This window comes from Cyrtonyx montezumae, unplaced genomic scaffold (assembly GCF_038088225.1).
Source record: "Cyrtonyx montezumae isolate F1298 unplaced genomic scaffold, pur_monq_1.0 scaffold_10, whole genome shotgun sequence".
Lineage (NCBI taxonomy): Eukaryota > Metazoa > Chordata > Aves > Galliformes > Odontophoridae > Cyrtonyx > Cyrtonyx montezumae.
In genome coordinates this window covers 22955346-22970299 of record NW_027071826.1, presented here as the reverse complement: position 1 = coordinate 22970299, position 14954 = coordinate 22955346, and the positions used below count along the sequence as shown (strand labels likewise).

Below are 14954 nucleotides of genomic sequence, written 5' to 3'. Positions count from 1 at the left end.
TAAACTGAGCTAGCCTTGCTGTTTGTCTAAGCAAAGGTCACTGGGGCTGTGTTGTGACTTTGAGTTAATCCAGATGTATCTAATGACATAAATCCTCAGCCAACACAATGACGATTGGAACTCCATGTCCCTTGCTGCCTGACTCCCTGCTGTACTCCTTTCACCTTGTAAAGGTCAAGAGAGGGAATTTCCACACATTAGCTGTGTGGCTCTTTTATTAAACAAAAACTGTTGCATAATTCTCAAATGCACTTTTTCCGGTTTATCAGTTTTCTGTGCTATTCGTTAGAAGAGAGGAGAATGTAAGTGAATGCTGGGGTATCAAGGCTCTGAAGTACCCCACTTCCCTTGTGGGAGAGGTTGTGACAGCCCTGAGCACTTTCCAACTATCTCTGGATTGTAGGGGCCAGAGCTGGAGGTGAGATGTAGGGAGCAAGCATGATGTGGAAAAGACTTGACTGTTTTTAATTTACATTTAGATTATTCTGCTGTAAATGAGGTATGCAGCCAGCTCCCTTCATAGCTGTACCCAGCTGGTCTTAGACATAACTAAATATATATTTATATACATATACATGTTTCAAATGTGTGCAGGAACATATAAAAGCAAACTCACAGTTCCCTTCTTCAAACTCTTCAGCCACTGAGGCCTAATCAACCCCAACTTTTCACTAATCTCTGTATTGAACTCAGACATATTAAAGATTGGTTAAATACTTTTTGTTCCTTAGGCACAAAGGAATACTTGCTCTTGGTGGGGAGTTCAAAGTGACTGCTCCCAAACTTAATCAACATTTCTGTAAATGGACTGCACAAGTTCATGCAATTCCTATGCAAATTGTAGTAGGCCTGTACAACAGCTGACAAAGTCAGATCCTTGCTGTTCCTGTCTCGTCCCATCCTGATGGCAGCAGTTGGCAGGCAGTCCCACCATACCTCCTCTCCGCAGCAGCAATCAGCCTCTGCCAGAAGAGCCACTGAACTGCCTTCCTGCACCTCTCACAGCCTTCCACAGGATAAAAGACTGTGGATGCCCTTGCTGGAGGCAGCTCTGGGGCAGGCAGAGTAGGGATTTACCTGGTAGATATTTCTTCTCTCTTCTGGGAAGAAAGTAGCAAACTTGCTGAATGGAAGCTTAACAATGGGGGAGAGTTTGTGTGGCTAGATGAACTGTGGTCACAAGTAGCGTAGCAATCACAGGTTACTGCATTTGCTTGTTTGTTTTTTCATGTTAACTAGTTTCCGAATTTTGTCAAGGGGATTTGAAGTTTAAATCTAGTATTATAGTTTTAGCTGTTCTAGTGGTTTTGTGCTAGTTTATGCCTATGCTCCCCAACCTTGGCAGTATGGAAAAGGAAGGGGAGGAAGAGGTTGCCACCTTGAAAGGAAAGCAGACAGTGAGAAGATTTCCACTAGAGCAGAGGAGTTCTACTATCTAAATTCCACTAGATCAGGATGGAGGATGCTAGTCTACAGGAAAATAGTGAATGGTCTTATTAAATTTCTGGAAAAAAAAAAAGACTGTGGAATTGAAGAACTTTGAAGAATTATTTGTAAATTCAGCTCAAAACTGTTGTTTTGATATGAGCCTTATTCACAGTGTCAAGGTTCTTTCTCCTCAGATTAAAAATACAGCTCTTAAAGAGTGTAATAATGAGGAAAAATAAAATATATGGACATGTTAACCCATCATTAGTAACTCCAATCCCTGTTGAAGTGTAACTTTGTTTCTTTGAAGTCTCTTGCACCCATGAATTATCTATGATTTAAAGAAATAAAAAAGCTATTGCAACTTACAGTCTTTGGGAGAAACTATAAGCAAAACTTTCTCTTGCGTATCTGATATACAGAATATATTTGGAGATCAAAGAACAAAAGAAGTAATATCTGTGCTTACATATAATAGATAAATATGGGTGCTAATATACCCAGATTTTCATTTAGTGAGATCTAGTGAGACAGTGATACTTTGTACAAAACATGAGCTCTGCTATATGAGCTGTCCTGCAAAACAAGCATTTATTAATAAATTTGCCCCCAAATCAAGTCATGCATGGAAAACAATTTTTTTCTTCTCTGACTCGTTTGGCAGCATCTGTGATTTGTTCAAGTACTTTAGTGTCTTTAAATGAAGCAAAAATTGAGTTGATCCATGAGTCATTCTCTGTTCAGGATCGATACATCCTACAGAGGTCTTATTTGTCATACTGTGACAGTTCATCAATTCTTCCTCCCACTATCTCTTGTCGTAACACTCAGCAAAGTTGTCAGACATTTGTCCATTTGCTCTCAGCCTTTTCCATCTCTTCTGTCTTAATAGTGATAGTCCAAGTTTATGTTTCTATGATAACTGAAAGTCTGCCTTGTTACTCAAAACAGTAGGAATTTGTCTTTGCAAAATCTTTTTCATTCTTTGGAACTGTGCTTTCAGTTCCTTCAAGGATTGGTGAAATACTGAAGGTATTTGATGGGTTCACTGAAATCACCTCCAGCATCTGTGTAACATGATCTTCAGTTGATTTAGTCACAGGATACCTCTACAGACATTCAAGTTTTCTCTTAAAAGAGAAAAGGAACTCAAATACTGGCAGATATTCTTGCAACGTCACTTATTTTTAGTGTTAAAGGCATGTGACTGGTGCTTTCATTATTGCCTTCTATCTCTCCTCGGTTAATTTCTGAAGGTCCTTGAGTGTCTCAGTAGGTGTACTGGGTCAATTTCTTCTCCTAAGTCACATGTAAGAGACTAATATGCTAAGGTCTTCCCCTCTTTGTACTGGAGCCATGTTAAATAAGGTAGATCAAGTTCATAAATTTTTGGTCACCAGGTCCTGCAGAAGAGCATAGCTGTTATACTTCTAAGGAGAGGTCAAGAAAACTAGGCTTGTTTGCCTCAAACCTAGAGGAAAGACCTGAAGTCTGTTTTCTCACAGTTCTTCAGAAAAGTCTGATAGTTTCCATTTGTGGCTTAAAAAAATAATGAAAGGATACTTAATGTTCAGCTTCACATACATAATAATTGCAAGCATGTTTGTTATGAGTGTCACAGATTCTAGAAATTCACCGACAATTAGTAAGGATGTATGCTTTTACTTTCCTTTTGGAGGTAGCCAGTCTGATTTTGCATTCCTTGATGGGAAGAATAAAGCAACTGAACAGGTTAAGCAATTTGACCATCAGGCAACCTCTCCCTGTTGCTTTCTCCCTAAGTCTGATGCTTCATTGTGGTGCCTCCCATTACTATTTGCAACCTTTGCTGCTGGTTATGAGGCTGAATAAAGAAAGTGATTAAATGAACAGGCTGTATTGATGCCTCTCTGATATTTATTTATTTTGGCTTTGTATTTGACAGTAGCAGCAAATCAAGTGTTAAGCTGAGTGCAGGAGCACGTAGGCACTGCTTTTTAATGAGGAGAATTGAATCATAGAATGGCCTGTGTTGAAAAGAACCTCAAAGCTCATCTAGTTTCAAGCAGGGTCTCCAGCTGCTAGACCAGGATGCCCAGAGCCACATCTAGCCTTGCCTTGAATGCTTCCAGGGATGGGGCATTCACATCTTGCATCACATCTTTTGTAACAAAAGCTCTTGTGCATCACCAGATACACGAGCTTGAAATTCAAGATAGCAGAATGAGTGTGGCCTTGTGAGTCATGTCCCAGTGAACTCTGTAACTGTAGCAGTGGGCTGTTTGTTGTACTGTAGAGAAGTCCCACTGAAATCTAGGTGATAAAGTCAAATAGCATCTATGAAATGGATGAGTTTCAATTGTTCTGTTTCACTTACCCCTTAAAAAACTGTGAGGTGAACTTTGGGCTATCCAACTGATTCATCTAATTTTCGAACTGTTACCTGTATGGCAATAGTATGCTGTGCCTCCAGACATGAAACCTAGTCTTCAGAGAGCAGAACTTTAGAAGTGTCTCTTGTGTGGAACCTCCATATTAAGTAGTGCCATTAATATATGGAGAGCAGGCCAGAAAATGGGAAGCTTAGTTTATTATTGGATAATTCTATGTAAAAATATCTATTTTGGTTTCAGTCTGAGAAATGTTTTTGGTTATTTTTGTATGTCATCTTAAAGATAATATAGGTAAAACCATCAGAACAGTGTTTGCATTCATTTATATAGATCTGAATTTATGTACTTTGAAAAGAATCAATTTTTGATTCACACTTGCCTTTCATATCTGATATGCTATTTTTAGTAGAAGGAAAATGTGCCTGTTTTGAAACTGTGTTATCTGAGGGAGAAAAGGTACAATGAGACTTAAGTCTAAATTTCATTTTCATTTGTTTTTGGAGTTGTGAAAGCCTTGATTTCCTTGTACAATACATTATTTCCAGAGATTTCAGTATATTGGCATGCTGATTAATGATTCAACAAGTTATTAACCCACATTTATTGTTTTTTCACTATTTGAATTCTACTTGTAGAGTTAGAGTGGAAGAAACATTTGTATAGGTATCTGAATCTGTTTAAATTGAGGTTATAAAATGACTATACGCTGCTGTGAAAATTAAAATATAAGTTAATTTTTTTAATCTTCCAGAAAAATTGAGTAGAATTTTCCACAGCTTCTAATCTAAATCTCTTCAGAAGCTGTTTGTTCGTGTTCATCTTTGGAACTAGAAAATGAGTATATGAACTCCTACTTGAATCTAGGATAACTGTAGCAAAATGAAGACAGCACTGTTAACAGGATCACACTGATAATATGCTTGCTCAAAACCAATTCACAACAGTTCGTATTTCAGACTTGTTACAAATTTTAAGAACACTTAATGTGAAATGTTGGCCATTTCAGGCGAATCCTGCATCAATACAGTTACTATGAAAAGCATGCTTTTTTCCAGTACTGATTTTGTAGGTCAGGTGCAGAAGTGGCAGTTTCTATCAAGTTTGGAGGGATGATTCCTGTTGTTACAGTCTCCCAGACTTTGTTACTGATTTAGGAACTTGTGGATTAAGAAGTGGCAAATCTAATTGCCTTTGATAGAGTTTCCTCTGATGAATGTATTTACTTTCCCAGAATAATTTTGATTTTCATCCCTAAAGATGATCCCACATTTTAAATCACTTGAAATGCTTCATCTCTGCCGTTGTGCTTACTAAACAGCCTCACGTTTTTAGGAAGCCTACATCTTCTTAAGAAATCCTCTATTTTAGTTCAAATCACATATTTCATTTTAATCTTTTCAACTGCCTGCTGTTTTTTTCTTTCCATGCAGTGATACTAGCTTGTGATTCTTTTTCTTCCTGATCTATTATTCACCAGAAACTTTTTTAATGATCTGATATTTCTGTCACGGTTCTGTTCAGAAACACACATTCAAGTTATAGCGAGTCAAGTGAGTCAGAAGCTAAAGATGTTGTCAAAACTGCATGAATATAGAGACACTATTTTCCGACCAATTTTATCAGTATTAACTGATAGTTTCTGAATCATTTATATCGTTTCCAACTGTCCTATCCTTGCACAATTTTTCCTTTGGTAACTTTTAAAAGTGGACCTGTGCATCTGTCAATTTTTGATGACACCACCTTACCTTTGAGGTAAGTAAGGAAGCACTAGATGTGCTTATATCTGTCCTCATTGTTTTCCTGTATTCATCTATTTACCTGCTCACTTCTGTGATCATTAAAGAAGAAACGTTTTGGCAGTAATGTTTCCTCTGTCTGCAATATTTTAATTTTTTTTATTTAAAAAGGTCCTTTCCAGGGTTCATGTTAATATGGCTCTTTGAGCAAGTTGTGTGCAGCGAGTGGCATGAGCTCTCTTATAGAAGTTAAGAACCAGTTCATTTCTATTGATTCAGTGGTGTTTTTCCTAACTCACATGGTGTACCTGCATGGAAGAATCCTCTTTGCTGATGCCTTCCCTCCTTGTTTATTTCCTAATTGCGTGATATTTGGGTAAAATAGGTAGTGCTTACACTGCGCAATGGGAAATCTAAAGGTAGAACTGTGATGTAGGTGCTTATTAGAGTTGTGATTCATTGGAATTTGACCCTTGATATTTAATACAATTCAGGGAGAGCTGAGTGGAAGATAGGTGCTCCTTAGATGCTAGTACTACCTATACTACTACCTGATTGATTGATGGATAGGAATTTTCTTCCACTGCAGCCCTACATTGGCATATATTGGAATAAATAAATGAAGTGGTTATAAGAGGGAACCAGTCAGCATTAACGGTGTTTATTTTACTTGCTCATTATTAGGAGTCATTCTCCTGGGTTTGTCTAATGTTCATTCTGCTGTACCGCTTTCAGTATATAAAGTAATCTTTGGTTTACACATTATATCCCTGAAAAACTTTATATTACACTAAGTCCATTTATGCATGATGGCCCTAAGATGTGGTACTTGAATGAAATGGTTTAAAATAATTGGATGCTTCTGACATCATCACTTGTCGTTCATATGTATCGTTCATACTTCATGTTTTCTTGCCTTGAAGAGTAGAAAGTTCTGTCTTTCCATTGATTGAGCATCCCCAGGTGGACTTTCAGAAGTGCCAATGGTAAAAGGACAGGGATTTTGATTTTCTCATCCCACTCATTTCCAAAAGCCCCTTTCAACTTTGCTGGCCTGGGCAACATAACCAGTAATATCAAATAGTTTTAACACTATAAATTATTGAATAAATTGGGCTATATTGTCTGTAAAGTTATCCCTTGAGCACAGACATTTGATCTTGAGTGCTGCAGGGGACATTATGTGGTATGTACATTCTTTCCACAGAAGTGGGCACAGATGCAGTGGAATTCCTCAAATGGGCTGGTGGGTATGGTCACAGACAGATAGCTGGAAACAATTATTCCGAGTCCCCAAAATGAAATTTGCTTTGAAATGAGAGGCTTTTGTGAAATAGTGGGTGGGATGTTCTTATTTTGCTTCTGTTGCCTGAATCTCTCTGGTAATCGTATTTTAATATCGTCAAGCTTATTTTTCTGACTACATGGACAAAAATTAACAAAGTAGACAGAGATTTTCATATATCCAGTTGTTTCCAGGAGAATGGAGATTTCAGACCAATGTCAAATATCACCCATAATTAACTTGTGGGAGCTGATAATATTATCAGTTTGTCAAATTACTTTATCTTATCTCCTGTGTTAATGAAAAATGCTTAAGATAAATGCTGACTTACCCAGTGCTCAGCTATTGAGTACTTCAGATTGTTATCAACACACTTCTATTTAAAAGCATTGAAATAAATCAGATTTTGTGGATCTTAGTTATGGTGAATACTTTCAGACCTTCACTGTGTAAGATCTCCAGCCTCAGATGTTGGCAGCAGTGATACTGGTAGCAAAATAGCATGAGCCTACAATGTTGGATGATCCCAGTTAATGACTCTTTTAATAAGAGTAATGCTGAAATATTAAAGTGCCATACGTTTTCTCCAGCCTGATAAATATTAGTTATGCTTACCTTAGTATAAAGTTGGTTGCTTCCTTGATCCCTCCTTGCTGGAAGCCTCATTGCATGGTCTACCAGGTAGCTGGTATGTGTGCAGGGCAGGTGAGCCTGGCTCTGGCCATACAGCTGCTCCTGCACCTTTGGCATTTATGCTGTAGTTTGTTTCTGTTGATTTTTGTCCTCTGGAAGATAAACATGATATGTTCTCTTGTCAGATTAAACACATTTTTCATCTTTCAAATAGAAATCACCGTATTTGAATAGTGTTGATTGATGTATTTATTTGTGTAAAGGACTAGAAGTTCTTATTGGAACAGCTGTTTTTGGAGATAGTGTCTTTATCTGTGAATAATAATCTATAGCAAGCAGCTGGAAAATAGTAGTAATAAGGAACAGAACAAAAACTGTGAAAATTCTACAAATGTTTGCTGCATGCTATAGATTAATTCTTGGTTTTTGATTGCAAGCTGTTGATTCCCAGATGATTTTCCCTGTTATTTTGTCATTCTAACTGGACCACAAGCCTGTTTACCTTTGGGCACGGAAACTGCATATATTTTAAAGTTTTTCTGTAACTCTCAAGTTTATTGAAAGGTAAGTTGTCACTACAGAGGCGGAGCTCTACTGTGCCTTGAACAGCATCATACCTGCACCTGCTGAACCACCAATCTCCCCAACTGGTGCAGTCCCTTTCCTCAAACAACAGAAGTACTGTCTGGGACTTTCTGAACCACAGATTGGAGAGTGGGAAAACATTTCACATCATACTGATGCTGTGCAGACATCTGCATAGGACTGTGGTGAAAACTAAAACATTGGTATCTTTTAAACTGTCAGTTTCAATCTTACAATGCTGATTTCAGTCCTGCACTAAAGTTATTTCCTATCTATGGAAAAGATCAATCAAGCTTGTGCTTTCATTTTCATAACACTATTGCTGCTGCCACCCAGAGATCCTGCTCATGTTTTGGATTTTCAGTACATACCTATAACTCCTGAACCAGCCTATCAAAATCTTAAGACTGGAGCAGCTTCACTAACATTCCTTTCTAATAGTGTTTTGGTTTTTTTTACATTTTTTCTGAAGTGAGATGTTATAAAGAAAATAATAGTTGAGGAAACAGCAGTACAGATTTTAAAATGAGAACAAAGGAGATGTTAGAACAACTGAGATGTGTCCTTCGAACTTTTATGTGTTCTTTTTCCTCCTGCTGTATAATCATTGATAGACAGATTCACCCCACTCATTCCCAAAGTGTGGAGGATTTATACCAATAACTCTTCAATACTTTGCAAATCTCCAAGTTTTGGTAGGAAAAAAAAAAGTGAATACTCAGTTGAAGTCTGGATAAAAAAAATCTCCATGTAAGAATGCCTGTTGTGGCTTAACCCTGCAGGCAGCTCAGCATTACACAGCTGTTCACTCATAAAGCAGAATTTATTGGAAGTTTGAGGTATATGTTGTACTATGATTAAGTAGTTTTACTTGTGTAAACTGACTTTCTGGATTTCATAATAAACATTATGAAAAGAACAAGATGAATTAAATCTGTTATTCTTTTATCATTATAATTTCTTTATTTTTAATTGCAGTGTAAGGAAAAAATGGTTCATCTTTTTAATTTGTGGTATTAATACTTGACTCCTGGAAATGAATTATCTAGGATGGGAAGTGTCAAGGGATTATTATTAATAATAGTAATGATATTATTGTAAACTCGATTTCTTTCTAGAGAAATAATCTCTAAAAGTAAAACGCATATTTTAAAACTTATACGCAAGAGAGACATTTTATTGTTTATATTAAAGAGTTGTGTTCCAATAAATCATGCTATAATTCCTGAAAAGACTTGAGTGACACAGGTGCTTGATCTTACTTTATAAGGAGATCCTTCTAACCGGTAACTTTCAGGGAGAACTGAAGCCTAAAACCGTTTATGTTTAGAGTTGATGAATGAAGCTTATGAGTGAATTGTACCTGTCTTTTTATTGCCCAGATTTGTCTGAAAATAACGTATGAAAAAGTATAGTTATACAATAAGAAAAAGCTTTGTATATGAATATTTTAATTGCTTATAGAGATGAGCAGCTCTGCCTCCCACAAATTCCCTTGCAGCAGTAGTCTCCATGTTCCTTTCACAAGCCCCATGTCAGGAAATCAGTTAGATGGGAACATGGGATCAGAAGCCACAAGCCTAATCTTCCTGCCCCCCAAAATTCTGCAGCCAGGTGAAGAGTGTGGAGCCAAAACAGCAGGACCCATCTCAGCCTAGATTTGTAGTTCTCACACATGAACTTTTTTCAAGATGCAGCAGGGTGCAACCACTGAGACTGCATTAAGTCATAGTCTAGGTATAGATTTCAGATTATTGATTATGACTGCACTATGTATTTCTGAATTCCTAAAATCTTAAGGAAGTTCGCTATTCTTGTGACAAAAGGAGAAAATGACTTTATTACACTATTTTCTTAGTAAATACAAACATCTCCCGGTTTTAGTTATTTGTCAAAATGCTACTTTGGATTTGAAATCACTTCTTGATCATTATGCTTACTTAATAATTACTGAGCTAATATCAATGGGGCTGCTTGCAAGTATAAATCAATTATATATATATATATATTTTTTTTTTTAAGTGACTGGGGAAAAAACAGTGTCATAACTGTTTAACAAAACCCCTATGCAACTCTAAGCCTGTTGCTACATAACAGAATAGTTTGTGGATTGGGAAACTTAACTGGCGCTGCAGTGACTTTCAAAACTCAACTTTCAAAAATTCGGTTATGCAACTAAGGAATGTTTGTGTTTCCACATATTTCTTGAGTTGTTTTCAGAGTCCAATTGAGACTATTTTTCTCTTCTACAAATTCTGCTACGAAATTGAGCAGTTCTCTACAGCTCTCTCTTTTTTTAGCTGTCACATCAGAGTTCTTGGCATTGTTCTTTTAATAACATGCTATGCTAACTGTTGTCATTACCCATTTTTCTTATTTATCCATGATTGACCTTTATTCATCTGAGGATCATGATGATGATGAAAATATTATCATTCAAAAAGAATGACATTTAATAAGTGTGTGCAAGTATGGTCACAAATCGCAAGATTTGTGAGGTGTAAGCTCTGAGAAGGGGCTGGGGTCTCCCAAAGTGGTGATCCATTCCAAAAAGCCAGACTCCAAAAAGCTCTCTTGTTACTGATGACCCTGCCTCTCCATCCTTCCTGTCATACTAACAAGTTAAATAGTATGTCTAATTTGTGTATATACATATATATATATTCGGTACCTGCATGCATCCCATTTGATTCTGTTAATTATTGTAGAAAATACTGCTTCACTATCCATCAAATGATTACTTATTATGTCTTCTGAGTTAAGAGCAGGGTATAGCTGTAATTGGATTATATATTAGAAAATATCTATTTCAAAACTTTTTTTTATGATGTGCCTCTCTGTTGAAAATTTGCATAGAAGAAATTTGTAACAGTTTTCCCAAACCTAAAGACAATTTAAAGAGGTTTATTTTGTTGCGGTGGCTCTTCAAACTTGCTTGGAAATAGGAAAATTTACCTATAGTCTATAATAAAGCAGAATGGAATGCTAGAGTCGAATTACAAACATACTGCTTCTGCACTTCAAGCTGTTTCAGAGATTATTTTATGGAAGTTCCACCACCTTCAGTTTAAGTCGAATGGAGTAGCAGTAATTAAAGTTACCTCTATTCCTGGCAAAATAGCCAGGGTAGCATGAATACAGGAAAACATAAATTGCACTATTGCTTCTGTGCCTGAGCTTAATCTGTTTGAGGTTGGTCTTTATAACTCATTTGCTTTGAGGAATCAAGAAGACAAATTAGCTTGGATGCAGTGCATGGAGAGTCCTTGCAGTTAGTTTCTACCTGGGTGAAGGTATGTCTGCATTTATGCAGTGCTGCACTTGAGCAAAGTCCTGCAGTCAGTGTCGATACTGGGATGTGATGAAACACCAAGTGTCTTGGTACACAGTCCGGTCGAACTTGGCTGCAGAAACATCCTCAGGATGCCTCCGAAAACAGACTTCTTCAGTAATAATGTAGGGAATATAAGAAGAAGCTTCTATTGTGATTGCTGCTTTGATAATGGTGTTGAATTTAATGAAATTACTGGGCTCAGTGGGGAAGTCCAGCCTATCTTGTGTGCCTTCCTGCGTAGCTGGGGTGCTCTGGGGAAAGCCTCTTTCCTCCTGTTATGTGTAGCAGCTATGTGCACAGGTTTCTAGAGCTTCTTTGTCTGTAGAATATAAAAAAGGAACTAAAGATTATGAAACTGTAATTCAAATGAATGTGTTGATGGTGGGAACTGGTTCCTTGCGTAACCCTGGGGATGGTCATGCTCAGCCCCAGCTGGCAGCACACTCAGGCCTATTACCTGCATCAGTGCAGTAGTTTCCCCTGCACTTCACAGCTACAGAAGTGAGTGGGAGGTGGCAGTACCAGCAGGGGAAAGCAGCAATGGTAGTAAGAGCAGTTTGTTGCTGTTCTTAGCAGACTGTAGGTGTGCTTTGCTTTTAAAATGGTTGTTAGTAACACCCAATGTTTAGGAAATGTTTAACATTAATTTATTAACATCAAAACAAATTTAAACTATTTATTTGGCTGCTTCTTCCTGCTGTAGCTGTGTGCAGGTAGGCCAGCTCTGACTGAGGAGCTGAGTGCTGTCCCTCTGAGTGATGGCACTTAGGGGTTTCCCATCTGACAAATGGGAAAGCACCGGTAATGTCTAAGGAAAAATGCAGTGTGCAGAAAGCTAGCCTTTGAAAACGTGACACGTGGTGCAAGGTGATCAGATGGGATGGCTGGCAGTGAGGCCTTGGAAAATCTATATCCTGCCCTGTTCAAAGGCCCATGTCTGAGCTTATAACCTGCCTTCTCACCTGAAAAGTGATTATTCTAAAATACAACTTGCTTGATTTTTAGGAAGTAAAACCACCAACTACAGCGTTTCCAGTTGTTTTATGCCATATTTGTGAAACTCCTGGCTTTTGTATCATGATACAAGGAGCTGAACGTGGCACAGCACTGTCTGGTGTGTGCTTTCTGCCCTGGGCTCATCTCCCCACCTCTTGCTCTGGTTCCTGGACCAGAAGTTCTGCCCATCCATGATTTCAGCTGTGCCTGCTCTGCACCCCACAAATAGATGGCATCAGCACAGCTGGGGACAAAGGTGCATTTTACTGCAAGGGAAAGAATGTGGTGGTGGTGGTGGTGGTAAATTCCATCAAATAACACTGCAGCAGAAACAACAAACTTATTTACTTGGGAGGAAATAGCTGCATGCACTTATCTCTGGGGCTGTCCTGAGGAAAGATAAATGTACACGGTAACTTTTGGAAACAGTAGATTAAGAAAATACTCTTTCTTGTTAAGTGAGGTATAACTACTGCTGCTGTGTTAACAGTATTATGTTCATTTTCCTCTCTGACTGAAGCAAGTGTTACTGTGTTTCATGTGTTCCTTTCTCGAGAAGCAGCTGTGGGTGGGAGTCGCCACACTCAGGAAACCCCCACCTAGGCTCTGTGAATCTGTGTGGACCATCCCTGCTCAAGGTGCGCCCTAGTAAAGTCACATCATGCAAGGGAGTGTGCAGAACAAAATTACCTGTATCTTGTAAGATTAAAATACCTGTATTCTGCATTTTAATTGTGTAAGTAAAGCAGAATCTTTGAGGCAAGTAGAGGAAGGATGGTGTGCTGTTGGGCCATTTTTTTAATGGTGAGTCCAGTTAGTTTAAGGAGGTTAAAGAGGCAAAAAGTGGAAGAGCAGAAAAGTATAGCAGGGGGAAGAGATAACGGGAAAGAGGGAAGTAGCTAGCAAAGCAGGAAAAGGGATTGGAGAAAAACCAGGAGACTGTGAATCTACAAACAGTAGCAGCAAACAGAGTTGCAAATCAGGAAGCACCTTTCCCTGGATGCTGAGCATACAGTTATCAGCCTTGGGTCTGAAGAAACAGTTCTCTCTTTCTGGGCAGAATTCAGATGGCAGTGCTTTGTGACACCCTCCAACCCACATGGTACCCATTTCTATGCTGAATACCAGAACCTTTGCCTGCTGAGAGCAGGAAGGGGGAGGGCAGGAGCTGGAAACATGCTGAAGGAGAACAGCTGGAAGAGGGAGCTGGGCAGAAGTGCCTGCCCCAAGCAGCATTTATGGCTCTGGGAGGCTGGTAAAATGTCCTTCTGAAGAGAAGCTGACACGGCATTGAATTTGCCACCTCAGGATGTTGGTTCATCAGTGGGAGGCTAGTCTGGATGTGGCTTTCATAAACCCTTCATCCTGAGGTGATAAATTTCCTTCTGCTGTAGCTTGCTACTTCCTCACAGGCAACCCAAATCAAATGTAGTTCTGTGATTTTGACAACAGGTGGAGCTGGAAAAACAGTGTGGTTTAAGGTCTGGTCCTCCTCTCCAGTGCCAACAAGAACTCTGGTAAATCTTTTCCAAGGCTGGACATTATTCAAATTCCAAAGTGATCTAGGTCCCTGAGCTAGCTCGGTCCTAACCTGCAAGGGCTGGGAAAGGTTTATGGAAGCAATGCATTTTCTGTGTTTTGAGAGCAACTTCTGACAAGGAATTTTATTATTATTTCTTTTTCCTTTTTCATTGAAGAATTAGCTTAGTTATCTACCTAATTTGTGTTGCAGGTAAGAACTGTGTGAAATGAGGGTGTGTCATGGGTCCCACTGGCTGACACACAGACGTGAAAGTGTTTAGTGCCATTGTGTTTGCTTACAGCTAAGGAAATCTTTTGTTTTACTTTGTTTTTCTGCAGCTTTTTGAGGCTGTCAACTGGCTGGCAAAAGACCACGCTCGGTTGCTTGTGCTGGGCCGCAAACACATGCTGGCCAACTCTTCCAACTGGAAAAGAGAGATTATGAAAGAGATGCAGAACAAGGCAGACTTCTTCTTTGCTGAAAATATGTAAGTTGAAGAGAACAGATAAATTTAATGGCAGTCAACACGTGACTTGTGTGTGTTTTTAATTAGTATTAATAGCTGTAGGTTATAGTGCTATTACTAGTATCTCTAGTTTGCATGTATGAAAAAGAAGCATACTCCTGTGCTGTACTCACTTCAAAAAACTGCACATTAAATGTTGCATTATGAAGAGTTTCATCACTTGAATCTGTCTACCTGTCTCTGCCACTGCTTCTGTGATCTCAGTTCCCAGAACTTCTGGCAAGGTTCCTGTTCCCAACAGCCATTCCAAGACCCTTCTGTCTTGCTCATTTTTTCAGATAGGTTCTCCTTCATCAGCCTTCTAGTTCTTGCTCGCATTTTCTTTGCTGTCTGTCATGTTGCTTTCCTTCCTACTTGTCTGAGCACCAGCAAAGGGGACACTTGTTAGCCTGGATAGAGAATCGTACTAATTTCATGGCCTGACACTTACTGTTAGAGTAATCCACTGCAATTAAAAAGTCATTCAAACAAAGTTCCACTCAGCATCTTCAGCTATGGGGTAACTATAAATTCAGTTTTAGAGATTTTCTCCTA

At 38.6% G+C, this 14954-nt stretch overlaps 1 protein-coding gene across 1 annotated transcript in view; it reads left to right on the top strand.

Moving 5' to 3' along the window:
* Positions 1-14954, top strand: part of PRORP (protein only RNase P catalytic subunit) — a 36055-nt gene that overhangs the window by 18480 nt on the left and 2621 nt on the right. Inside the window, exon 5 of the mRNA XM_065752843.1 lies at positions 14233-14381. Within this exon, the coding sequence (XP_065608915.1) occupies positions 14233-14381 (149 nt within the window). The remainder of the gene's footprint in view (positions 1-14232; positions 14382-14954) is intronic.